Source organism: Symphalangus syndactylus, chromosome 5 (genome assembly GCF_028878055.3).
Source record: "Symphalangus syndactylus isolate Jambi chromosome 5, NHGRI_mSymSyn1-v2.1_pri, whole genome shotgun sequence".
Lineage (NCBI taxonomy): Eukaryota > Metazoa > Chordata > Mammalia > Primates > Hylobatidae > Symphalangus > Symphalangus syndactylus.
Genome location: NC_072427.2, coordinates 57403233 through 57430166, shown reverse-complemented (window position 1 = coordinate 57430166; position 26934 = coordinate 57403233). Strand labels below are relative to the sequence as shown.

General features: G+C 44.4%; 1 protein-coding gene across 3 annotated transcripts; it reads right to left on the bottom strand.

Moving 5' to 3' along the window:
- Nucleotides 1–26692, bottom strand: LOC134736792 (golgin subfamily A member 8M-like). Of its 3 annotated transcripts, none has more exons than XM_063640262.1 (20): nucleotides 25602–26692; nucleotides 24905–24967; nucleotides 11992–12111; nucleotides 11036–11095; nucleotides 10774–10854; nucleotides 9885–9923; nucleotides 9575–9622; nucleotides 9402–9486; nucleotides 9202–9308; nucleotides 8076–8162; nucleotides 7861–7968; nucleotides 7587–7665; nucleotides 6961–7193; nucleotides 6619–6707; nucleotides 5005–5075; nucleotides 4516–4580; nucleotides 3874–3950; nucleotides 3691–3791; nucleotides 3428–3583; nucleotides 1–3342 (listed from the first exon to the last, which is right to left on the bottom strand). In XM_063640262.1, exons 1-20 carry the CDS (start codon nucleotides 25608–25610, stop codon nucleotides 3167–3169), a joined length of 1854 nt encoding a protein of 617 aa, XP_063496332.1. In that variant the 5' UTR covers nucleotides 25611–26692; the 3' UTR covers nucleotides 1–3166. The 3 variants fall into 3 exon arrangements, with proteins under 3 accessions (XP_063496332.1, XP_063496334.1, XP_063496333.1); XM_063640264.1 differs by lacking the exons at nucleotides 24905–24967; nucleotides 25602–26692 and adding exons at nucleotides 5572–5584; nucleotides 13750–13833 and having other exon boundaries at nucleotides 5005–5077; nucleotides 6646–6707; nucleotides 8076–8191; nucleotides 9204–9308; XM_063640263.1 differs by lacking the exons at nucleotides 24905–24967; nucleotides 25602–26692 and adding an exon at nucleotides 13750–13926 and having other exon boundaries at nucleotides 5005–5082; nucleotides 6638–6707.
- Nucleotides 26693–26934: the final 242 nt, after the last annotated feature.

Sequence of the window (26934 nt, the reverse complement as noted above, 5' to 3'; positions counted from 1 at the left end):
TTTGAAACAATTTAATAATTTATTACATTACAGTAGCATCACACCAGCAGTCAATAATGCCACTCTAGGGAAAAATCTTTCAGTATTTCCATTACACATTCTGTTTACAAGAATTCATAAATTGATAAAATTCATTCTAAGAAAACTTGGGAAATAAAGCTTTGGACTGGAATTGGCATTTCTTTCTCTGCTTTTCCTTCCCACCATTTCTTTCTTTTATACTACAGTATTCATATTTTAAAACGTTTTAACTTATTTCAGAACATTAAGATAGCAGTTACATTTTTTAATAGTTATATTATTTTAAAATGACTCTTTAACATAAAGTTTTAGAGAAACTATATTATGGATAGGGCTGATTTACATTTTCCAATTTTCTAAAAATCAGCTTTGGTTTTAGAGCTGATTTTTTTTCATTTCTGGAAAATCTATCAGGTTTAATCAAATACTTTTAAAATGATTATTATATATTGCAATCTTTAGGTGTTTTGATTCTTCCTACAGAAATTCAAATGTATTCAGTGGAACTCACATTTTAAAATTCTATGTTTCTGATGAATTCTAACATTCCAAAGTTGCCTTCTAAGCAAACTGAAAGCTGCCTTATACTGAATGAGGAAGAGCACAAATACTCGGCTGAATGAGGTATCGCAAAAGACTGCATGCACTTTGAAGAAAGACTTAAGTTATTGTCATACAATTTCCATTCTTTTTAGCTTTTTCTTAAATATATGACAAATACCTACACAAAGAGTGGTATTTCAGTCAATATAGTAAATTTATTTTCCAGACTGACCTTCAGCTTAAATATGCCAGTGTGTGATTTAATCCATAGGCACCTGATGAACACATTATTGTCAGATTGGTTACAGATGCTAAACGCTATCTGAAGGTCATTCCTAGTCACTGATATTTATCACGGTAAAAGTGAAGTGACTTCAACGATAAAAGTACCTTTGAAATAATTTATCAATGTATTAGATAAACTGAGTTTCAGAATGATAAAAGAAAAAACGTTAGACCAAATAATGTGGCTAATTAACAGCGGTCCGATTTCTAGCCCGAGGGTTTAAAGTGCTCTTAAAGTAACTGTCTTTAAACTGAACTCAAAGAATGCAAAAGCGGCAAGTTCAGAAAATAAAAGGCAAGAACAGGACTTTAAGTGCATTTTAAACCCTCGGGCTAGAAATCGTACCACTGTTAATTAGCCGCATTATTTGGTCTAACATTTTTTCTTTATCATTCTGAAACTGGGTTTATCTAATACATTGATACATTCATAAAATTTGGAAGAGTCAGTTGAAGTCACAAGGACCGAATATTTGCCCTCTTTCAGTGAATGCCGGCAAATCTGTTATTCCATCGGTAAAATCATATTGTTGCTCTCCTGTTAATGTCATAGAAGTACCAGGAGGATGCCAAATGCTAAATCTGGAGATAGTCTAGTAACTAGAAATCCCCACCCCAGGGAGCACACATACATATCTCCCTACGTCCTAATAATGTGATGTGTTCTGGAACACAGACATTAGAACTTCATGAAGTTTGAACTGTTGAGTCTTTCCCAAGTCATCAAGTTTTGATTTAGGCAATATATGACTGAAATGCATTCATTCATCACGCATAGGCACAGTCACATAAATATTGCACAAAACATGTCCCTAACTGAAACTGAGAGGTATAGAAACATATTCCTCTTTGTAAAGAAGTTTGTGAGAAAATATAACTGTGTGATTGTATAGACACGTTTCCTGATAATACATCGACATTCACAAGCAGTAGATTGCACTGCAGTTTATAAACATTTTAAGTTTCATAAACTTCTCCTTGATTTTCAAAGATAGTACAATACTGTCTAGTAAAATTCCTTGTTTCAACTAAGTACTCTCACATATATTAGTTTATAATAATGTTTCTTATTATTTTTTAAAGTGTTTTCCATTCAAGGAAAAGAAGTAAATTCTTATGTCAGAGTAACCAAGGTGGTTGAAGAATAGGTATTAGCCAGAGAGGTCTAGATGGTAAAATCATCAGCTTCAAAGAAGCTCCGTGAACAGAGAGGAATGCCAGGCGTCACACAGCTTTCCTTCACTCTAATTCATTCTTGGCTAGAGCCTGTATGCCTGTTCCAGGGACATTTGAACTCGTAAAGGATTTCTTATGATCTTCACTAAATACATTAAGAAGAATGCCAACCAGTGCCCTTTTGTGTACTGAGGCATGTAGTCATGTGATTAAAACAGGTAACATGAACTCTGACTTTAAAACGTATTATAGATACAAATGCTCTAAGCTAGGAAAGGTTTTCCACATCCACAGTCAATGATGGGAGCCTTTCGTTCCTCAGAAATCATCCCTTTTTAGGTCATCGAAAAAGAGTACAACTGCTGCAGCTCATGATGCAGTATCTTCATGAGCCCAGAGCACATACAAATCCTAAGGGAATCACCATAATACAGCGCTAATTCTTGGCACCGGGACAGATGAAACACACTCTATCCTGCACATACCTGCCAGGAGCAGGCCACTTTCCTCTTCTGTGAGATTTAAAAAGCTCCCCCAAAAGGTTATGACTCCCATCACCAATACACAGAAAATGGAGGAAAGGCTGTTTCCAGTTCTCGGCCTTTGAACAACTCTAAATGTCAGTACTCATAGTGGCATATTACAAAACAGTGCACACTTGGGGGCAAAGCACATATGGAGCTAATGAAGAGCTCACTGTGATTAAGATTAGATCAAACACTAGCAGAACATAGGCAAATTTTATCTGAATTCTGTAATGAATATACATGTTGCAATGACATTACAAAAGTATGGCAGCCTATTCCAAACCAACGAGAAGAATTTTTTGCAAAGAGTGAGTCTTTGCGTGTTTGAACTCCCACCACATAAGGGCAAACTCGATATGCATGCTAATGACCTACAATTATGAAATTAAAAAAGAAAAATACTAAAGGATGCCAGAGTGAACATCAGTGAAAGCCACAGGGACCCACTCTCTTTTAACTTTTTACAAATAAACTTAAACTATAAATTAGAAACACAAATAATCATGAGTGGCTCTAACATTCAAATGAACGAAATGAATTGTGTGGGAGATTAACCCCATAACTTGGTTTCTTATTTAAAAATTTCTTGGCCAGCTCTTTGATGATGATGATGTTTATCTCCTTCTTCTCGGCAGCCAAGCCCAGCAAAAGAATGGAAGACAGCCAATGCTGCCCAAGCCTGGGTGCTCCTGGTGGTCCCGCACGATCGGCTGTGCAGTAGGGTTGTCACAGGGAGGACCCTCCCTGGCCTCTCCTTGTGCAGAGGTGGTGAGGCTCACCTCACAAAGATCTTTGGAGAGAGGGAGGCAGGGATCTGAGCACAGTGGGAGCCCCCCTCTTCCTGCCTGCCCACCCCGCCTGAGGGCTCTACTCACCACCATGCTTGTCTGCAGCCCCAAGCTCCTGGGGGGCTGGGGCTCCTGGACCGGGCTCATCAGCAGGGTTCTGGGCAGCGGCCAGGAATTTTCTGTGCCCATTGTTGTAGTTGCCACAGGCCCCGATACCATCTGCTGCAGCTCCAGCAGCTTCACCTGGAGGGAGGGGTGCTCAGCTGTCATGCCACTGCCTGCGCCCACCCTCACACCCACCCCCACCCCCACCCCCACCCGCACCCCCACAGAGATGTTGCACACCCTACCTTCATCTCCTTCCTGTCCTGGGCCAGCCTCATGATCTCCTCCTCCCAGTGCCGCATCTTTGGCATGGCGCCCTGGCTCTTTTAAAAGGTGATGGATTTTCCTGCAGGAGGACAGGGCTTAGACACTGGGGCCTCTCTGACGGCCCTGCAGCTCCCCCTGCCATGCCCTGGCCTCCCACTCACTGATGGCATCGTATTTCTTGTTTCTTCACCAGCTCACTCAGGTCTGCCTTCTCCTCCAGGTGGTCCATAAAGCTGATCTGGAGCCAAAATATTGTGGTCATATCTCGGCAGTGACCTGCCCTCAGGTGGCATTTTCAAGTCATGGAGAAGGCGGAGGGGAGTCCTGTCGTGGGCCAGCTTCTCCATGATTTCCTGCAGGGCCCGGTGGGTCTCCCCACTCACAGACTCGCCCCCAGTCCCTGGGGCTGGGACCACTGCCTCTGGCTCCTTCTGGGCCGAGGCCACAGGTGAGCCAGGCGCTGGCAGCACACCCTCTGCTCTTTCACCTGCTCTCGTAACCATGCCTGCTCCTCCTGGGCAGTGGCTTCAGTGGCCTTGAAAAATGCCACCTGAGGGCAAGACGTGAGCATTCTTGTAGGGGCATACACAGAAGAAATGGGGCAGAGAGGTGGAGCGCTGCCCCTTCCCTTGGGGCCTCAGAGTGCACCTGTTGGTCACAGGTGAAATGGTGTCTGACCACTGGCTCTCGGAAGGGGTGAAGGTCCAGAGAAATCAGAAGGAAGGGAATCTAAGAGCATAAAGGGGCCTTGCAGGGACCATAGAGGAAGGTGGCAAAGTGGGTGCAGGAGGAGTCAGGCTCACCGTGGCCTCCCCGCTCTCCAGGTCCTCTGGGACGCTCGGCATGGGCCGAGGTTCTCCTCCATCTCCTGTGGGGGGTGGCCAGAGGGGTCCTCAGACAACCCAACAAGGGAGGTACCGTGGGCCCACCTCTACCTCCACCCTCACTGTGTAACCCTGAGCCAGCCCCTCCCCAGAGAGGAATGAGCTGCTGTTCTTTATTTTTAAGAATCAAGATCTTGCTATTCCGCCCAGGCACATTCCCACTACTGGTCGATGTGGGAGTTCTGACATGCTTCCTTTCTGACCTGGGCCAGTTCAGCCATCCTTAGGCAACTTGGTGGCCCCTGCTCACAGGAGGTCACCACACTGATGCCAGACTTAGTGCAGGCACCCGGTCGGCATAGTGACCAGCTGTTCTAAAGGTCTCTTCCAACTCCTCAATCCTATGCTGCTAACAGTCCCCCCTTCCTCCTGGGGCTCTCTCCTCTTCCTCTGAGCGGTCTCCCGTACCTTCTCCAGGGAGAGCCATGAGGCCAAACTGGGTTGTTAGCTGCTGGTTCTGCTTGCTGGCAGCTTCCAGGAGCTCCTAAGGGGCCAGGAAAGAGTGAGAAGGGACGAAGTTTGCCAGGTCGTCCCCCTCACGGCCCCATCCTCAGCAGCTCCCTCCCCTGGGTCTCCTGCAACTTTTGGCGGGCCATCTTGGCCACCGCTTTGCCCCAAGCTTCCTGCTGCTGCAGCTGGTTCGTTAGCTGGGTCTGCTGCAGTCACTGCCTGTGCAGCACCTCCTTGTCAGAGGTCAGCTGCTGATAGGTGGCCACCTGCTGCTGATAGGTGGCCATGTACTGCTGCGGGTGACCCAGGTAATGCTCTGGCTGCTGCTGCAGACTCTGAGCCTCTTGGCTCTTCAGCCCCACCTGCAGGAAGACCCTGGGTGTGCGGGCACGTGGTGGCTGGTTTCCAGATTCTGGGCCCATTAATAGGGTAGTGAGGGCACTGTGGGGGCTCTGTCTGCTGCCCAGGCCCCTGTCTCCTTACTCCAGGCCTAAGTGACTGCCTCGCTTTCCTAGAACCCCATGCCTCCTTCCCCAGCCTCAAATCTCACACCCTCTTCTCATTTAATCCTCAGCACCTCTGTAAGGAAAATGCTAACTTCCTTGTGAAGTTATAAAGAAACAGAGACTGGCCGGGTGCGGTGGCTCACGCTTGTACTCCCAGCACTTTGGGAGGCCGAGGCGGGCAGATCACAAGGTCAGGAGATCGAGACCACGGTGAAACCCCGTCTCTACTAAAAACATACACACAAAAAAATAGCCGGGCGTGGTGGCGGGCGCCTGTAGTCCCAGCTACTCGGAGAGGCTGAGGCAGGAGAATGGCGGGAACCCGGAAGGCGGAGCTTGCAGTGAGCTGAGATTGCACCACTGCACTCCAGCCTGGGCGACAGAGCGAGACTCCATCTCAAAAAAAAAAGAAACAGAGACTTAGAGATGCAAAGTACTTAAATGGTGACCAGTGGAATGGAGGTTGGAATCCAGTTTTAATCTAAGAAGTCTTTCTGTTTTGTTTTGAGACAAGAGTGTCACTCTGCGGCCCAGGCTGGAGTGCAGTGGTGCAATCTCAGCTCACTGCAACCTCCACCTCCTGGGTTGAAGCAATTCTCGTGCCTCAGCCTCCTGAGTAGCTGGAATTACAGGCACGTGAACCATGCCCCGCTAATTTTTTTTTTTTTTTTTTTTTGTAATTTTAGTAGAGATGAGGTTTTACCACATTGGCCAGGCTGATCTCAAACTCCCGACCTCAAGTGGTTCTCCTGCCTCAGCCTCCCAAAGTGCTGGGATTATAGGCATGAGCCACTGCGCCTGGCATAAGGAGCCTGTTATACCACTGTCTCTTCCCCTGTGACTGGGGGGCTCCATGCCTCTAGCTGGGATGATGATGTCCAGACCTGGGAGGAGCCCAGGGCTACCCACCTCTAAAATTCAGAGGGCAGGAAGCAAGAAACAGCCACAGGAATGCCCTGGGGGGTGCTGTGGTCACCAGCCCCCAGGCTGGAGCTGCCTCTGGCCTGGCACCTCCCCTCCCCAGAGGCTAGTGCCTGCCTCCCAGCCCTTCTTGGATGGGGTGGAGGTTTCCGTCTCCTTCATCTCGTCCAGCTTCTCCTGTAGCTCCTTTACTTGCTGCTCCAAATGCAGGGTGCTCTTGTTCTCATTGTTCAGGACAGAGAGAAGCAATCAGCAACCACCCACTGCAGCTAGAGACCCCAGAACTTGGTGTCTGCCTCCCATGGCACCAGGAAGGGTGGAGGCAGGTTAGAAAAATCATCCCCTCTCCTACAGCCACCTGGTTCACAGGTGCCTTTAGAAGTAACATTTCACGTGAGGGCTACACTGCCCCATTTTAGAGGTGGGGAAACAAAGGCTCGGAGGGCTAGGGAGGAGGGCAGGCTCCCCAGCTTGGGCAACGCACCAGCTCCTTGAAGACGCTCTGTGGCTTGGCCAGCTGCTGAAGCTTCTTCTGCTGTTCCTGAAGCCTCTCCTCCTGCTTCCGAAGGCTCTGATCTTGGACCCAGTTCAGGAGACTTGCGCGCTGATTCTTTTCGACCTGGGCCTGGAGCTCTCCTGCCACTCTCTCGAGTTGCTTCCTCAGGTGCTGCAGCTCCACCTCAGAGGGCACTGCTGGGGGCTCCGGGGGCAAGGGTTCAGCTGAGAAAGGAAGCAGCCAATAAGGGCCTCTGGATTCTCAACAAAACAAAACAAAACAAAACAAAACAAAACAAAAACCTTCCTCTTGGTGCACAGCTCCTCTTAGGCTCCCCAAACTTGGCCTCGCTGCTAATGATTCCTTGCACCTGGATGGTAGCCTGTCTTCAAAGCCACTTTCAGATAGAGAGAACTGTGGGTGGCTGACAATGGGCCCCCTTTGCTGATAGGGACACTGAGGCTCATAGAGATGACGACTTGCTGTCTCCTGGCACAGACCTCTTTCCCTCTGCCTCCCTCTCCCTTCCATCCACCCACCTCCCTAGGGGATTCTAAGCCACCCCCACAGCCCTCTGATGCCAGTCCTGCTCCCAGGTCATGCCAGCCCCATCTTACCCATCTGATTTTTGAGTTTGGACTGCAGCTCCTCTAACCGATGCGTATAGAGATTTTTTGAGATTTTCAATGTGTCAATCTGCCCAAAGCACAGAGGGAAAGGGCCCTGGAGAGAGGGACTGGTGGCTGGGCAGGCTCCCATCTCCTTCTCTGCCCCCATCCCCACAAAGCCCAGACCCATGACCACCTCTGGCTGTACTATTCTCATTTTACAGATGCCCAGAAAGATCTAGTGACCTATCTAAGGTGGGGTGGCTGAAGGGTCAGATCTCACCTCCTGCGACATTTTGCTCATACTCTGCTGCCACCGGGCCCTGTCTCCTTCTATTTGGCAAGCATATTGATCTCGTTCTGATTGGACTTGGGTCAGCAACTCCTTCAACTGCAAGAATGGGCACAGAAGTTGGGAAGGGCTGTCACTGGTCCTCACCTGCTCCTGGCCACCTGGGGTCATCTTCCTTCCACATCCCTCCCTCTGCAAAACCTCACCCGTGTTAGCTGTGTTTTCAGCCGTGCCTTCTCCTCTGTGGATTTCTTTAACCGCCACCAGCTAAGTTCTCTACTGCGGCTCGAGAACTGGATGGTGAAGAGTGAGAAGTTTCGATCTGGGGAGCCCGGGACATTCCAGAGAGTGCCCCTTAAAAGGGCCAGGGCTAGGCTCAATAAACAACTCGGTCAGTAAAGATCAAGGCATTTCCAAGCCCATAGTCTGGTTTTTAAAAGAACTCAGAAAAGTTGGAAGGGACAGGGAAAGAGATTGAATTTACAGCTGGCTAACAGAGGCCCAGAGAGATCAGATAATATTGCTATTGTTATTACTATTCTTATTACCACTGTTTGAACCTTTATGGAGTGCTTCAACAGGTACCATGCTAGCAATCCCATTTAATCCTCGCAACCACCACAGGAGACAGTTACTGTGATTACCTCTATTGTGTATTTGAAAAAACAGGGAGTATTTGAGGTTAAGTGCTTGCCTAAGATCAATTAGGCAGAGCTGGGATTTGAACACCAGGTCTATCTGATTCTCTAAGCCCTTTTTTCTTGCTGGGGGTGGGGGCACAGATAAGAAAGGGAAAATTAATCTTTATGTGCACTGTTTGAAATGATGATACATTCGCATAGTCCAAAACTCAGAAAGTACAGAAAGGAAGTATCTCCCAGCCACCCTGTTGCTCTCTCCTGAATTTTTTGTGAACCCTCTCAGACATGTTTTATGTCTATTATCATAGTATATACACAAACACGCGCACGCACACACATTTCCCCTCTCTACAGAAATGGTAACATATTAAAGGTACTCTTCTGTACCTTCACAGTACAAGTACCCAATACCCCACCTAGGACCTGGCCAAGACCACAGCCAGGTAAGGGCAGGGCAGGCACTTGGCCTCCAAGCTCTGTGTCCAGTGCTCACTCCCCACAGTGCCCCCCAACTCACCCACAGCAGCTGACTCAGCCCCATGCTGCCTCTAACAACCATAAACAAAAGCAGCGAGAAATGGCCATGCTGCCTTCTGGGCAGGACACTCCATCCTGCAGAAGGGACCTTTAGGCTCACTCCTCCATCTGTGAAGCCGGGCACCCAGGGGACAGGGCAAGTGGTTGAACTCACACTGATATCCTTCTTCTGTTTTGTGGCGACAGCAGAGAGAGCCCGCTCCAACTCTCCTACACACTGCGATGAACATTGCAGGTGGCCTGCCAGATCCTTGGACTCTTCTGCAATGAGAGTTGAGATGGGGCCCAAAGGACTCCCCCTGAAGACCTGTCAAAGTGCCAGGTTGAAGGATGACAGGGTGTCCAGATTCCTACCTTCAAAGTGTCTGAGAACACCTTTTGTCCGACACAGGTCCGTGTGGAGCTCATTTTTCTCTCTGTCCAGTATCGCGATTTGAAGCTTTGGGAGAAAAACAAAGCAAGTGCTGAAAGAGAAGGAAAGAAACATTCTCGGGAGGACAGGAGGAAACTTCACACCCTCCACTCACTTTTAGCCCCCATTCGGCCTGGTGTCTCTTCTTGTTTTCTTTCTTTTCCTATAGGAAGAGGAAGACAGAGCTCTTACCAGGGGGAGGCAGAGGCGGCACAGCAAGAGACATGCCCCCAGAATGCCACCAATGCCCCAGGACAGGCCCACCCATGGGACCAGGTTATGAGAGGCCCTGTGGGGATGGGGTGGAATGTGAGGAGTGAGCCTTCTTCCCCAGGCTGGGAGTGGGTGAGATGAGACTGAGGCCTCTATGTCTGAGTGCCCCCCAAGCCCAGCAGTCATGTCGCAAGGAAAGGAAATCACGTTACTTCTTCCAGTTGATGTTCCAATTCTTTATTCTGTTGTTTCTGTGGGGAGAGTCAAATGAAGGTGATGGAGGGTGGCCCCTCAACTCTATTCCCTAGACCAGGAAGCGGTAGGCAGGGGCCAGGAATGGATTTTAAAGGCAAAGTTCTCAGACATAATGGGAACATGAACCGGTAAACTCTCCTCAAGCTCCCAAGGACAGAGGATTTGGGTCTTTGTTGGCTTTTGCCCACAGCCACAGAACTCAAAGTCTGAATCAGGACTCTCTTGAGAGGACAGGAACATAAACCCCTAGAGATGGAGTTTGAGAAAGGCCCCTCCTTCTGGCAGCTTGTGATTTAGAAAGTGCGTTCATTCAATAAACATTTACTGAGCACGTACGGGCCAGGTACGGTTCTTCACAGCAGATATAGGATGGAAAAGGACAGACAGAGCCCTTGGCCCTGAGGTTTCCATTCTAGGGGGCCTTTACCTCTCAGACTCTCAGAGCTAACAGAGACCTTTGATACTCACTACCTCCTCTGGAAACACAAGCCCAAAAAGGAGAGGTGGCTTCTCCAGAATCGAAGATCAAATTAGGGACTGAGTCACAGCAGAAATACAGGGCCCCTGACAACCAGTCAGGCTAGCAATTCCCCGAGAGGCAACAACCCCAGGGCGTGTGTAGCAAGGACTGGAGCAGGGGTGTCTGGAGAGGAGAGAGTCGGCAAAGAGGGCAGCAAAAGAAGAGCCCCGCTGCATGCTCTGGGGTCCCTCCAGGTGAGGCCTGGGCACCCCAGCTCCCTATTTACCCTTGGCACCAGGGGCCCCCAGCTCTTTCTTCAGGGCCCTAAGGGGAAACCCAGCCCAGGATTGGCAGCATGGAATCAGGGGACCCCACTGAACTCTTACCAAAGATTCGATGGTGTTCTTCAGTTCATTGACTTTTATGGACCTTGAATCCCAGACTACTGCCGGTTCTTGGCACAGGCTCTGAGGCGCATGCAGAGAGGAGGAGGTGGAGCAGGAGTTTGGGGAGAGGTAGAGAGAACAATCATTAGGGCTGGGGTGTGTGGGCTGTCTCAGCTGGCAAAGGAGTACCCAGTCCCCTCTGTGTGAGGAGGTTGGAGGGCTGGCCTGCAGGGTCACTGCACCTTCACCCAGAGCCTCTTACCTCCAGATCCTTCAGGGTAGCCGATGATGTAGGGCCCTCCCTGTGGAAACCTGTTGCTGACTACAAGAGATGAGAGTGTATATGGAGATGTTCTGTCCCCCTCAGTGTCTGAGCCCTCTGACTTCCTTTCTTCCCCATCAACTGGCAACATTTTCTTTTCTGCCTATCTTGGACCTTTGTCCCATAACTTTGTGCCAAATTCTCTCATGGTTCTTATCTCCCCACCATCCCACCCTGGGGCCATTTCAATGACTCCTGATGGCAAGTGACTCTTCTCATTGTCCTGGCTTCCCCTTGAGACTGGGGATGAGGAAAATCAAACAGCAATGCTGGGTGTCCTGGGTGTTTACAGCAGGCCATGTACTATGTACTAGGGATTAACATAAAAACCACAATAACAAATCTCATTTAAACTTCACAAATGGAAGTCAAACAATACCACCTCTGTTATACAGATGTAAAAAGAGAGGCCCAAAGAGCTCAAGCAACTTGCTGTAAATCATATCCCTCCCAGACGGAGAGGCGGCATTCAAACCCAGAATTCCTTTTTTTTTCTTTTTTTTGAGACAGAGTCTCGCTCTGTCTCCCGGGCTGGAGTGCAGTGGCACAATCTCGGCTCACTGCAAGCTCTGCCTCCCAGGTTCACGCCATTCTCCTGCCTCAGCCTCCCGAGTAGCTGGAACTACAGGTGCCCGCCACCATGCCTGGCAAATTTCTTTGTATTTTTTAGTAGAGATGGGGTTTCACCATGTTAGCCAGGATGGTCTCAATCTCCTGACCTCGTGATCTGCCTGCCTCGGTCTCCTAAAGTGCTGGGATTACAGGCGTGAGCCACCACACCCGGCCAAACCCAGAATTCTTAACCAGTACCCAACAGTCCATCCACAATTTTAACAATTACCCTCTACTGCCCCTTGGGCCCCCTGTCCCCAGGAGCCTGGCCAGCCAAGACTCACATCCCCAGGTGACTGGCAACCACCAAAAGTGGCTGTCTCAGGGATACTGCCATTTGTTTTCCTGTTCCTCTTCGCTCCTGCTGTAACTCTACAGCTCTTTCTCTGCCAATATTCCTTAAACTGTGGGAAAGAAGAGCAGTAATACTCATGAGAACTTTCAGCCCCTACAGCCACATCCTCCTTTATAGTTTTTACAAAATACTCTTATACACCATCTGATGTAATGACAGCAACAACAGTACAAGGTGTTGTCACAATCATTTAGTGACTGAGAGGGATTGATATCATGGCTAGAAAAAAGAAAAAGGCGATACTGGGACTTTGAAACTCAGTCTTCTGACTCCAAGCTCTGAGGTTTTGCCAAGAATCAGCAGCTGCCAGGGACCAAAACCAGAGGCAGAGGTAGAAAAGTAAACATTAAGCAGGCAGGAAGTGTATGCCGTGTGGTTTAGAGTCAGACATTCTCACACGTCTGTTAGTGTGAAGAAGTGCACCAGTACCTCTCAAACTTTTATATCAATGTGTCCTCATGGCAGAAGGCAGCCTTTTTGTTAAATCTGGGAATTTATCAGAAAGAGGACAAACCAAGTCTCATTTCAGAGAGAAGTCTGGTATACTCTTAGAAACCTATGTGACTGTCATCCCTAAGTACATTCATGTTTTTTCTCTTGATCTCAAGAGAATCAAGGGAAACTAATGCTTCAGAAAGATGTCCCACATTTATCCTGTGGCACTCAAAGTTCCCAAGGTTGAGATAATATCAGGAAGATTCAAACTGTCAAGTTCAGTTTCCCAAGATCTATTCCACAGAAGATGAGCAAATCTCACTTCAGAGACCACTGACTGAAGGGCAGCCTGGTCCCAGAACCATGGAGAATTAGAATATGAGATAGAGAACTGAGAAAAGAATGTTGAAATCTCTCTGGAAAGTAGAAGCCTGACAGAAAACCAAACCAAACCAATTCTCCCATTGCCACCCAGAGACACTGTGAACCTTTTGAGCTCATGGGGCAAGTGTAGGCTTTTCCCACTGTCAATGTCTATGTTAAGGGAGTAAGGCAGCCTGAAACCTCTTGCTCCTAGGTCCCATCATCTCCATTCCCTTTGCAGCTGGAAATTTGTGCTGTGATCAGAGGAATCAGAAATGGGGTGACAACGCTTACGGGACTGGGTCATAAGATCAAAGTCTGGTCTTGCAGTAATGACAGTTCCTAGGTGGATTGTGACATCACTACATTCCACTCCTCCTGGTCAGGGGGAGGGAAACACAGGGTTGGGACCCAGCTCCTTGGAGATGCCAGTGCAAAGAGCCCAGGGAGGTCCTCCTTGAGGCAGCAGGAGAGGAGGGCAGAGTGTGCAGCAGGGAGCCCCAGGAGTCACCAGCCCAAAGTCACCCAGGGATGACTGGCGAGGACAGGGCATGGGGCTGGGGGACTGAGGTCCTTGGAGACACGAGCCCAAAGAGACCAGGGAGGTCAAGTTTGGCGTGGCAGGAGGTGAGGGCCCAGTAATGGAGTGGGAATCCCCAGGAGTCACCCACCCAAAGTCACCCTAGGGTGATTGGCGAGGGCAGGGACTGGGCTGCTTGCTGAAGGGGCAGGGCTGACTGACAAGACTTTGGTGGGTGGAGCCCAGAGGCGCCGGGGTTGGGGGGCCCAGTCCGGTGTGCCTCAGGAGTGGTATGGACTCTGGCAGTGGTCTTGTCATCGGAGGGGATCTGTGGCTGGGTTGGGGGGTGATGACCTGGTGCGTTTTTACCTTTGTCTTGGCTACAGCCAATTTGCTCTGTCGAGTTTCTTCTGCCATCATGGGGTGGGGAGGGAGGCAGGGTTGGGGCCACGTCAGCGAAATCCCAGCAAGCACTAATCAACGCCTCCAGTCACCTACCAGGCAGCTGTGTGACTGGGCCAGAGGCGGCGTAACCAGGGCCCCAGTAGAATGCAGAACAGGGGTGTGGCCTTAATGCTCCAAGCCCATTGGCCAATGACAAAGATGAAAGGGAAAGGGGGTTTGGCTTAATTTTCCTGCCATCTCAACTCAAAATCATACCTACAAAAGAGTTAAAGTGTTCATCTTTTTGCTTTTGCAAAAACTCTGTGCCAGCTATGAGTGTAAGCTTTATAGTTATATATAGATGTTTTTATTTATAATCTTTCTCCTGCAAAAAAAGATTAAAGTGAAGCAAAAAGAACATGTAATAAGATGAATAATGAATAGAAAAATAATTTGCTCTTAAGACAAAGTAAAGGAAACTATAAAAGGGAGATGACTAGAACTATTTAGCAAGACGAGACCTCATCCTTTCTATCAAATAGTGTGGTGTAATTTGCACAATGCACCCAATGGTTAATGAATACATATTTGTTGAAGATAGCATTAATAACATGACCAATGAAAAACTAATACAAAAGATTTTTACTCTTCAGGAAGTAACTATTAGGTAGGTATTGTAAATTCTAACTTTAAAAGATAGAGGAAAAGATATATTGAGCTGACCCATAAATGCAACAGGAAGACACAGAGTAACAATTACTGCAGGTGAATTTCAGCTCTCGGTCCCTCTACCAACCAGTGTCACCAGGATCCTTCTTCAGACCCATGTATCCAACTGCTTATTTACCTTTTGCACCTGGATATCCCTCAGCTACCTCCACTTAATTCATCTTCTTCCTCCAAACTGGTCAGCATCCAAGCAGATCCAGAGAACTGTGAAGAGCTATTCTAGTCTCTGCCCTCTCCCCTGTTGCTGATCCAGTTAAGAGGGCCAAAGAATATAGTTGAGAGGACACCAGCTCTGTATCTAGTAGCATTTAGTTTTAACCTCATCCCTTAACTTGAAATTGGCATGGCCATCAATAAGCGATTTAACTCCTCTGAATATCAATTGAGAAAATTTTTAAAAATTTCCAAAATTAATTGTAGTGAGGATTAAAATATCATGTTTGGTACATCATGAGCTCTCAATAAATAATTGTAGTATTATTCAAATTGGTACACAGGCCTATCACTTCTCCTTCCTTTTAGATTTTTTTTCCTTCTGTTTTTGCCTCTGAATGCCCCAACCCAATCTCCCTTCCTCTATCACCTTTTTAGGAAATCCATCCCCACCCGACTCACCCCACCACTCCTCACACTCCTTTCTCTCCTACCCTGGCCTCCACCACAGCTCCTCCATCCCCACCTGTAATCCAGCCTCTGCACCACTATCAGCGCTGTGATTCTGAAATGCAAATCTCATCATGTTTCACTTTATAACATCTTTGAATGACTCCTACTTCTTTCATGATAAATTCTAAGCTCCTTAGTTTTAGGTTGACCATGACCATTTTTGATCTGACCCTGTCCGTCTCTCCCTCCTAATTCTCATTTCTCTCCACCAAATACCCCACCCTTTGTACTGAATAATGTGGCTCTACTGTCATCTCTTCATACTTATATTTTTTCCTTGATCCTTAACTTTGCTCACAATGTTCCTGCCATCTGGAATAGCATTTTCCCTGTTGGCCTGGAAAATTTGACTATTCCTTTGTGATGGAATTCAGTCTTCACTTCCCCGTGAGTGACCTTCTTAGGACAAATTGACAGTATCTTATATTGTAGTCCCACAGTCCATTAGGCAATCTTCAAGTGTCCACTATGAGAGTGCATGATATTAGCTGTTTATATGCCTATTTCTCCCACTGGCTTTGAGAAACTTGAGGGATTGTTGTAACCATTTGTATCCCCAGTGTCTAGCATAGCATGCATCTATTTGTGTTTTGAATGAGTGGGTGAATTAATGAATGATGAGAAAGCCATGACCTATGTTTTGTCTTTACCAATCTTACATGAGATTATAAATAGACTGATTCAACTGAAGATTGCAGGTCCTATTCCTTTTGCAGTTGTTATTGTACATGTTAGCAAAAAGCTTCATCCCTTCCAAAAATTTCTTCAGTGGTAGCAATAAATTCATTGTCTTCTGGGAGCAACATTGTGCTCTCTCTCTCTTTCTCTCTCTCTCCCTGATTTGCCTATTGCTACTTTGAGGATTATGTGTTTATGACTTTATAATTCGTTACAGTGCATGTAATAGGAGCCCTTCTATTCATAAGTGGTTATGAAAAAATATTCACACTTGCTTATGTTTTGTGAACATCTATATGTGGTGGAGCACATGTTATTACAATCTTATTTTAAGCGGAAATATAGATTAAAGGATTTTCTCTTACTGTTCTTAATGTAATGCTTCTAAATTAGATATACAAAAGTGCTCATCTAGAAGATAATGGAAGCATAAGCAAAACACAGAAAAAGGCTTACCAAGAATGAATTATAACTAACAAACAAATGTTAGTTTTATTGCAATAGAATTACTGAATTAGTACATGATGGAACAAAAAATCTATAACAAGTTTAGATGTCAGTAATTTATTGGACACGGATTGTATACGCTGTACCCACAAAATTCTATCAAATTGTTTCTATTTCAAGAAATTTTCAGTTTATTCATGTTCAACACAAAAGTTAATTATACATGAAATATAAACTGAATGGAAAACATTGGCATTGTATTTCCTGGCTTTCTGGGAAGAATGCAGGAGTAGGGTTAATATTGAAATGCAAGAGAAAACTCTTCACTCCTCTCCTTGTTCCCAGGATAGGACAAAATACACACAGCCAATAATGATGAAAGTAGGACAAAACCCAATGTAGTCAAGAGAGTTATGACCCTGAGGTGTGAGGTAAGATCTGGCCCTGGGAATGTTGACTGACACTGCAATATTTAGTATCTAGACTGGAATGATTAGATATGAAGTGGGTTAACCTGGAGTCTTTAGAGATGGCGCTATTCCCAGAAAGATAAATGAGATCCAGTCCTAGGACAAAAGGACAAACATCATTGGTCGGAAAAAGAAAAAATGATTTAGAAAAAAAGAGAAAGAGAAACAAAATGTAGAGGAGAAGAAGAAATCCCAAGGATGGAGATCAAAGTGTTTGCCAGACAGTCTGTTCCTTGGGAATGTGAGTTACACAGTAACCTGGAAGATGATACTACTTCCAAGCCTATGATTCTGTCTCCATGACTTAGGACACTAGTCACAAATAAATAGAACACATCTTTCTCTTTCTAGATCTCATTGTCCATTGAAGAACTGCTACTCATGGCCTGCAAGAGTGAAACTCATTGGTTCTATGAGTGAATGAAATTGGACCTGCTGGAGGCCTTTAATTATTATGTGGGCCTCAGAAATGATGAGGATTGATGTGGGTGTTATTTCAATAAAGTGTTATAAACAATTCATATATGAAAAATTTATTTTCTTAATTTATAGTTAAATACACTAATATTGTATTTCAATGTTGTTATTCAAATTAAAGACCATGTCAATTCTTAGACACAATCTCTCACTGTGTATTAATTTCAAAAAGACATTGTAGTAACCACATATATATTTTATATATATATATATAAATTAATAGACATTACTTTTTGAGCTGTTTTACGTTTACAGGCAAAAATTAGTGAAAGTTAAAGTGCCTGTCTGTAGACTCTCTCACTCCATCCCCATTTCTCCTATTTTTAACATCTTGTGGTATTTTTAACATTAGTGTGTTACATTTGTTATAAGTGATGACAAAATGTTGATAAATTATTTTTATCTAAAGTTCATAATTATATTAGGGTTCACTCTTTGTGTTGTCCATTTTATGGATTTTAACAGAGATGTACCCACCATGACAATGTTACACAGAATAATAGTTTCACCGCCCTAAAAATCCCCTGTGCTCTACCTAGTTATTCCTCCTTTCTTTCCTCCCCAGGAATCCCTGGAAATGACTGATCTTTTTACTGTCTCCACAGTTTTGCCTTTTTCAAAATGTCGTATACTTGAAACCACATAGTGTGTAGGCTTTCATATTGGCTTTTTTCACTCAGTAATACGCATTTAAAGTTCTTCCATGCCTTTTTGTGGCTTGATAGCTCTTTTTTTTATATAGAACTGATTAATATTCCATTGTATGGCTACACCATAGAGTGTTAGTCCATTTGCCTATTGAAAGGTACTTTGGTTGTTTCTCTTTTGGTAATTATGAATAACACTGGTATAAACATTTGTGTGCATGTTTTGTGTGGGCATAAGTTTTCAACTCATTTGGCAAATACCAACAAGCACAATTATGGAATCATAGGCTAAGAGTGTGCTTAGTGTCATAAGAAACTGCTAAGCTGTCTTCCAAAGTGGATGTACCATTTTGCATCCCAACTAGCAATGAATAAGAGTTATTTCTGCTCATTGTTCTTGCCAGCACTCAGTAGTGTTGGTATTTTGGATTTGGGCCATTATAATAGCTATGTAGTAGCATCTCATTGTTTTGGCTTGCAATTTTCTAATGACATATGATATTGAGTATCCTTTCATGTGCTTATTTACCATTAGTAATATGTTGCCATCAGTAACTTTCCTTTCCCTTTCCATTGCCAGTGAGATGCAGCATTTTTTTTTTTTTTTTTTGAGACATAGTCTTACTCTGTCGCCGATGCTGGAGGGCAGTGGTGCAATCTCACTGCAAACTCCACCTCCCAGGTTCAAGGGATTCTCCCTGCCTCAGCCTCCTGAGTAGCTAGGATTACAGGCACCCACCACCACACCTGGCTAATTTTTTCTTTTTTTTTTGGTAGAGAGGGGGTTTCACCATGTTGGTAGGGCTGGTCTTGAACTCCTGACCTCAGAAGATCTGCCCTCCTCAGCCTCCCAAAGTGCTGGGATTACAGGCGTGAGCCACTGCACACGGCCAGATCCAGTATTTCTTAATGGAAATGAAAAATTCACCAGTTACTGCATTTTTCCCCATATATTTGTAATAAGTTCCGATATCTGATAAGGCAAGTCCAACCCTCTGCATTTTTAAAAATTAACCAAGTTATTTATTAAAAATTAATATTCTATGCACATTTTAAAATCAATGACCATATTAGATTTATTGGAAAAATAATGTAATTTAATATTAATTTATCACATCCATTAACATGATAATTCTCCACTTATTTGGATTTCCTTTAAGATCGATTCCTAAAATTTTCTACATAGATGGTTTTAGGATTTTTTTCTTTTGTAGCTTAACTACAAGATACTTTGTAGTGTCTCAATTTTTATTACAGTTTTACACCTTCAATTCAATTATTGCTGATATGGAAAAACTTTTTTTTCAACATCTATTTTAGATTTAGTGGGTACATAAGCAGATTTGTTACATGGGATACTACTTGATGCTCAGGTTTGGAGTACAAATGTATCCATTAATCAGATGGTGAGCACAGTATGCAATAGTTACTTTTTCAACCCTTGCCCTTCTCCTTCCATCCCCCATCTAATAGACTGTTACTTTGTACTGTTTTCTATTATAAATTGGGGAAAAGCCATTATTATTATATATTAGCTTCAGAACAACTAGGTTCAAGTCATGGAAAACAATTTTGCACAAACAACTTTAGAAAACACTGCTTTGAAAACTGTAATCTGAATTATAGCTGAGGCCACAGAAACCAAATATTTACTGAAGGTTCTTTTAAGAAAAACAAGTTAGCCAGGAACGGTGGCTCACACCTGTAATCTCAGCACTTTGGGAGGCCGAGGTGAGTGGATCACAAGGTCAGGAGATGGAGACCATCCTGGCCAACATGGTGAAACCCTGTCTCTACTAAAATAAGAAAAAATTAGCCAGGCATGGTGGCACACACCTGTAGTCCCAGCTACTCAGGAGGCTGACGCAGGGGAATTGCTTGAACCAGGGGGGCAGAGGTTGCAGTCAGCTGAGATTGTGCCACTGCACTCTAGCCTGGTGACAGAGCAAGACTCTGTCTCAAAAAAAAAGAAGAAGAAGAAGAAGAAGAAAAGGAAAAAGAAAAAAACAAGTTGTAATGAAAGAGGACATCATTAACAGCATATCTCTTCAATAATGGTTTACTTTACTATATTCTCATTCTTCTCATTCCTCTCTTACTGTGTCCCAAATCTCTTTACAGGCTAAAAGAAACTGTTCAGAATTAATCCCATTCATAAAGAACAGCACTTACTGAGTATTGCATTTTCCTCTTCAAATTCTTCAGCATACATTGGGACTACACCATATGGACCATTTTTACGTTTTTAGTTTTGGGTTTTTGTTTTTTTTTCCCTAAAGAAACTGCAAGTATATTTAGGACCTCATCCTATTAGGTCAGTATTTGTCTAGTAAACTTCAGCATAAGCAAAATAAAATACGTGTTGCTCTGAACTGAAACTCTTCAAAACCATATTTTAAAAATTACAGAAAAAATTAAATGAAATTATGTTTTTAAAAATCTTGTAGATGAAAAGATATGATATATAGTAAGTTTAAGTACCTATTTCAATGGTTCCCAAAATGGGGCCCTCAGTGCCCAGGTCCAAACTATTTTAACAGGAATACTAACATGGTGGCATTTGCTGTAAGAGTGCAAATACAATAGTGGGTAAAAATGCTGGCACTTTAGCACAAATAAAGGCAGTAACACCAAACTACTAGTAATCATGGTATTCTTCACTATGCACAGGAAAGGTTTGAAAAGGAAGGGCAGGCTGGGCAGTGTCTCACGCCTGTAATCCCAGCACTTTGGGAGGCCGAGGCAGGAGGATCACCAGAGGTCAGGAATTTGAGACCAGCCTGGCCAACATGGTGAAACCCCAACTCTACAAAAAATACAAAATTTAGCTGGACATGGTGGTGCGTGCCTGTAATCCCAGCTACTCGGAAGGCTGAGGCAGGAGGATTGAGCCCTGAGCCCAGAAGGTTGAGGCTACAGTGAGCTGTGATCATGCTACTGCACTCTGGCCTGGGTCACAGAACAAGGTCCTGCCTCAAAAATAAAAACAATGTCTATGATGAAGCAGTGAAAATTTTACTACATCTTAATCCTTGAATATGTCTTTTTAATATTTCAAGTGATGAAATTGGAAGCACACATGAGCATTCCTACAGACTGCCTGAGAAAAAACCCTCATGTGACTAAGTCGTGAAGTGAATTAACCACTTTAATGGAATATCATTTTTACTTGAAAGGAGTACTGACAAACAATGTTATTTCAACTGGGGTTTTTGGGAGACATTTTCTCAAAAAATGAGATTCTGTCATTTCAAGAAAAACAACAGACAGGCCATAATAAAATTCAATAATAAAACTGCTAATAAAAAAATTCAAGCTTCTGAACAAAAAATTAGAATTTTAGAAAACTTATATCCACCATTGCTTTCCAAAAGTATTGTGATGAGATTGATGGTGATATTGATGAATGTATTTTGATACTGTATAATCAAATATATCAACATGTAGAAGATCTCAGTGAACTATTATTTTCTAAATGACCAATGCATGATGTTATAATATCATGTGAGGGTAAAAGATCCAAAGTTCAAGAAAAACCAAGTTTTGATGGAGTATCAAAAAAGAAGCCTAGGCAACATGGCAAAATCCTGTCCCTACAAAAAAAAAAATACAAAAAATTAGCCAGTTGTGGTGATACACACCTGTAGTCCCAACTACTCTGGAGGCTGAGGTGGGACGATCACCTAAGTCCCCGGAGACTGAGGCTGCAGTGAGCTGTGATCACACCACTGCATTCCAGTCTGGGTGACAGAGCAAGATCCCGTCTCAAAAAAAAAAAAAAAAAAAAAATATATATATATATATATATATATATATATATATATATATCCACAATGATCTAAAATGGCTATCTGTATGAGATTGGACATTGTTCACATTTTTTCAAGCAAATATCACACAATAAATTGAATGCAGATGAAAATGACATACCAAACATCAAGGAAATTTGCAAAAAATATAAGATTGTGCTACTTTGGGTTTAGAAATTTTTACATAAAAACATTTATAACAATATGTGGTGAGCTCTTAAAGAATAGTTAAAATATTTCTGATTTAATTTCTAATGATAAATACCAATAGATATAACCTACATAAACCAGAGCTCCTTGGGCCCTCAATATATTTTTAAGAATGTAAAGGAGTCCTGATTCCAAAATTTTGAGAACTGCTGCCTTCCCCTCAACTTTCCTTCCTTCCCTAGAATTTCTTCCTTGGAAGAAACATCCCTTTGCCATTTTAACTTACAGAGTTCCATTCAGGCCAGTTTTGCTACCTCCCTCCCATCTTTCCACCTCCCTCTCTTGACACAAAATCTGACCAAAGGACTCTACCAACCCACCCCATTTCCAGTGATTAGCTGTTAAGGTGGGCTAAGCCAAGAAAATCTGGGTTTTCTCTGAGACTAGACCTCTTTTTCTGGGAGATCTGGAATCACAGGGACAAGGTCGGCCACCTCGGGGTAGTCAGAATTCATCTTGCCTCAACGGGGAGAGGTTAGGCAAGTTTCTACAAAGCCAAACTGCTTCCTAGAAAGTCAAAGATAATTATACTTTGTGCCATAACTGTGAGAATGCCCATTTTATTGCACACTTTCTAACATTTTTACCAAACTGATAAATAAAAGCTGGTACCTAGAAGAAAAAAAGGCCAGGCGTGGTGGCTCATGCCTGTAATCCCAGCACTTTGGGAGGCCAAGGCGGGTGGATCACCTGAGGTCAGGAGTTTGAGACCAGCCTGGCCAACATGGTGAAACCCCATCTCTACTAAAAATACAAAAATTAGCCAGGCATGGTGGCAGGCACCTGTAATCCCAGCTACTTGGGAGGCTGAGGCAGGAGAATTGCTTCAACCCAGGAGGGGTTGCAGTGAGCAGAGATCACACCATTGCACTCCAGCCTGAGCGACAAGAGCGAGACTTCATCTCAAAAAAAAAGAAAATTTCCATACAATATAATTTGTTCCATCTCTAGAAACCAATTCAGCAATGAGAACTGAAAGCCACCACTTGGAAGGTTTCAAGGATTTAGCTCTACCTAATGATGTCTAAAGCATTAGTTAAGGTAGAAAAAAATACACCCACACACACACATCCCCCCCTCCTTTGTATTTAGTACCAGGAAACATGACTGACTAGACGGTATAGTCATCCAGGAGAAAGCACACAATAGCTGAAGCCACTGTAGAGGAGTAAGTTACGACATGGGTCTACAATATTGTTGAGTGAAAAAGCAGTTTACAGAAAAAAAATCTGATTTTTCAAGGGAGAGGGAACATATACAAGCACAGGAGAAAAGAGATGAGCAGATGACTGCAAAAATACAAAATTCTGATAGTGGTACCTTCTGAGTGGGAGAATTATCGGTAACATTTTCTAGTTTTGCCTAAAAATTTTCTAAATTTCTTAAAATAAGGTTTTGTTATCTATATTATGAAATATCCACCACCCCAGGAAACTTAACCTTCAGCACAAACGCTACAACATGTTCAAAGTTTGTTCAGTTTAACAGACAATCTATTTTGAAAGACATCTAAAATGATGACCAATATTTAAACCTATGCATTAATATTTTTCAATCATATGCTTTAAATTTTGTAATTTTGATAAGGTTAAGCTTTATATCCATCTTGAAAAAAGTTTTCTATTTGTCTTTAAAATATGACCTACAATATACCAGTTTTTAAACAATGAATGGTGCTCAAAAATTGCAATATAAATTCAGGCAGTGTTCCTTACATAGAATGTTTAAGTGCTTCTAACACTGCTCTTTTTCACCGGTTATGAAAACACAGAACAATTATCTAAGCATCTAATTATTCAGGTCCTTCGTTTCTCCTCTATTCTATTAATTTTATGGTAATTTTAAGGCCTGTGAGGATGAAGTTGTCTGTGACAGCTACCACAAAGGTTACTATAACTTTTATATTACTGTTTAAATTTACTATAAGTGGACAAATTTCAAACAAGTTTATCACCACTACCATCCCCACCATAAAACTGTCTTAATCAAGGGCAACACATTTCAAGGTTAACCAAGACAACCCCTTTACTTGTCACTGCTTAAGAAAAGGATTTTTTGGTCTTATTTAGAAATAACTTTCTCTATCTATTTTTCTCCATAAACCCACTGAGACCAATGTATGGCTCTATCTCAAGCACCAGCAAGCAAAACTGCCTGCCAGAATGTTCAGTGTTTGTATCTTTCCAAATGTAGGACACAGCTATCTTTTGACATCACAATTTTTAAAAATTTGATGCACAAACTTCTTCTTGAAAGTTCAGCCAGGCATGGTGGCTCACACCTGTAATCCCAGCACTTTAGGAGGCCAAGGCAGGTGGATCACGCGGTCAGGAGTTCAAGACCAGCCTGGTCAAGATGGTGAAACCTGTTTCTACTAAAACTGCAAAAATTAGCTGGGTGGGGTGGGAAGTGCCTGTAATCCCAGCTACTCAGGAGGCTGAGGCAGGAGAATCGCTTGAACCTCAGTGGCGGAAGTTGCAGTGTGATGAGATCGCACCACTGCACTCCAGCCTGGGTGACAGAGTGAGACTCCATCTCAAAAAAAAAAAAAAAAAAGGAAAAGAAAATAAAGTTCAGACATACAGCAGTTGTAATTCTTCTGAAGGCTGATTATGGGACACATTACTTTCATACTTTGCTGTTCAATAAACGTGGGCTGGAGAATAAAGTAAACTGACAGAATTACCATATAAAATAAAATTCTAAGTGCTCTGACAACAAAAGAACCTTAAAATACACACACACACACACACACACACACACACACACACACACAGTTTTCCCTGCTAATCATTTTACAATTAAACAACCAAGTAACTAACGCAGAGCCCACAAAAGCAGAGTAAAAATTCTAACACTTGGTAAAATAAAAACACACATATACCCCTGTGATCTAAAACAAATGCTTAAGTATTCAAAGACAGCAATTACAGCTACTGAGAACATAGTTATAAGCAAACTGAGGCAGAGAAAACAAAGGTGCTGATGAGGATTTGAACCACCTTACCTGCAGAAACCCACTGGGTGATTTCCTAGGTTCCAAGTTGGCATTATCTTTCAGAATGATCTTCTAGAAGAGGTCACATAACACTGTTACAAAGGATCTGGAGAAAGAGACCCTGGCTTCATCACTCCGGCTCTCCAGTCATGCTTCATATTTTTGTTTCTTACGTCTTTCACATGAAGTCAATTTACAGACTTCCATCAAGCCCTTAGAGACCTTTTTGTACTATCCATGGCAAGTTCTGGATGTTATCTCTGTACTTTTGACAAATTCTTAGCAGTTAACTTACAGGGCAGTTAAGATTTTTGTTCAAGCACAACATAGCTAGAATAGGGTCATATACTCAATAAAACAAATATTTACCAAGCATTTATTGAGTGGAAGATAAAAAGCCCAAAGCATAATTACAAAATATTCTCCCCTGCTACCATAAAAGAATTTTTTTAAAGGCTTACAGAATATAGCAGAACATGACCAAAGCAAAAATAGAAAGGACTGAAGAGGGGAGGAAGGGAAAATATCAGCATGAACTCAATATGACCCAGAAGAGCCTTGATGGTCAGACACGTAAAGACGAGTTGGGCAGGGTTAAGCGGGGGAGGTCAGGGGCACAGGTCAGGGGCACATTCTACAAGGGAAAAACAGCTGATACAGAAGCCTGAAAGGAAAAGAGGGCAGAGCACCTGGACAGGACTCTTACCTGCAGCATCTACCATACAATGCGCCTTTCCAGAACACAGCAGTGCGCAGCCAGGCCCGGGGGAGAGGGATCACTCAAACAGCACCAGAGGCTGCATTCCAACCTTTCCTCCATCAAGGAGTCCGTTTTCATTGTTATTTTCTCCTTAAACACAAACTTAAAACCAATTGGCTGAACACGCGGGAGCAAGGAAAACCTGACTGAAGGATGAGGCTTAAAACTTAAGGGCCTTGGGTCCTGGCACGGTGGCTCACGCCTGGAATCCCAGCACTTTGGGAGGCAGAGGTGGGTCATTTGAGGTCAGGAGTTTGAGACCAGCCTGGCCAACACGGTGAAACCCCGTCTCTACTAAAAACACAAGTTAGCCAGGCGTGGTGGCAGGCGCCTGTAATCCCAGCTACTTGGGAGGCTGAGGCAGCAGAATCGCTTTATCCTGTGGACTGTCAACAGACATAGGCTGCAATGAGCCGAGATCGCGCCACTGCACTCCAGCCTGGGTGACAGAGTGAGACTCCCTCAAAAAAAAAAAAAAAAAGAAAAAATTTTTTTGAGAGAAGTCTCCCTCCTATCCCCCAAGTTTGAGTGCAACGGCTCGATCTGGACTCACTGCAACCTCCGCCTCCCGGGTTCAAACCATTCTCCTGCCTCTGCCTCCCAAATAGCGGGGATTAAGTCGCCTGCCAACACGCCCGGATAATTTTTGTATATTTTAGTGGAGACGGGGTTTCACCATGTTGGCCAGGCTGGTCTCTAACTCCTGACCTCAGGTGATCCGCCCGCCTCTGCCTCCCAAAGTGGGGGGATTACAGGCGTGAGCCACTGCACCCAGCCAAAACACCGAAAATCTTAAAGGTCTTTCCCCTTCCCTGCCTGAGCTCAAAAAACGCCGGAGCCGCCCTGCACCGTCCTGTCGCGGTCTCCGGAGCAGGCTGGCCGACTGAGGGCGACCATGGGTCCCAAGAAGGCTCCGGCAGTCGCGGGCTCCCACCTCAGGGCGCGGCGACGGAGGCCTAGAGGGGCCAACAGCCCCCAAGCCTACCCCACGCCAGGAGTCGGAGAGACGCGCCCTCCGTTTCCTCCCACCCAAGCCTCCCGCAGTCCCGGGCCGGGGCAGGGCCAGTTGCAGGAGAAAGGGGCGGGGAACCGGGGCCTCTCTGGGGCAGGCTCCCCTTTGTCCTGGGACTCCGGGCGCCCCGTCTCTGCCCTCGCCCTGCCCCGCGAGGGGGCCGCCGGGCGCCTCACAGTCATGTTGCAGTGGAGCGTGAGCGGGGGCTGGCGGCTCCTGGTTCTTGTGGAAGATAGACCCAGAAACTTCAGTTTGGCCTTGAACCCT

Excerpts from the sequence above, each read along its gene's own strand:
- LOC134736792 (XM_063640262.1), bottom strand. Across the intron at positions 6,708-6,960 it reads CACAGAGCGTCTTCAAGGAG|CTGAACAATGAGAACAAGAG; the intron begins CTGGTGCGTTGC and ends CTTCTCTCTGTC. Across the intron at positions 3,792-3,873 it reads CAAGAAATACGATGCCATCA|GAAAATCCATCACCTTTTAA; the intron begins GTGAGTGGGAGG and ends GTCCTCCTGCAG.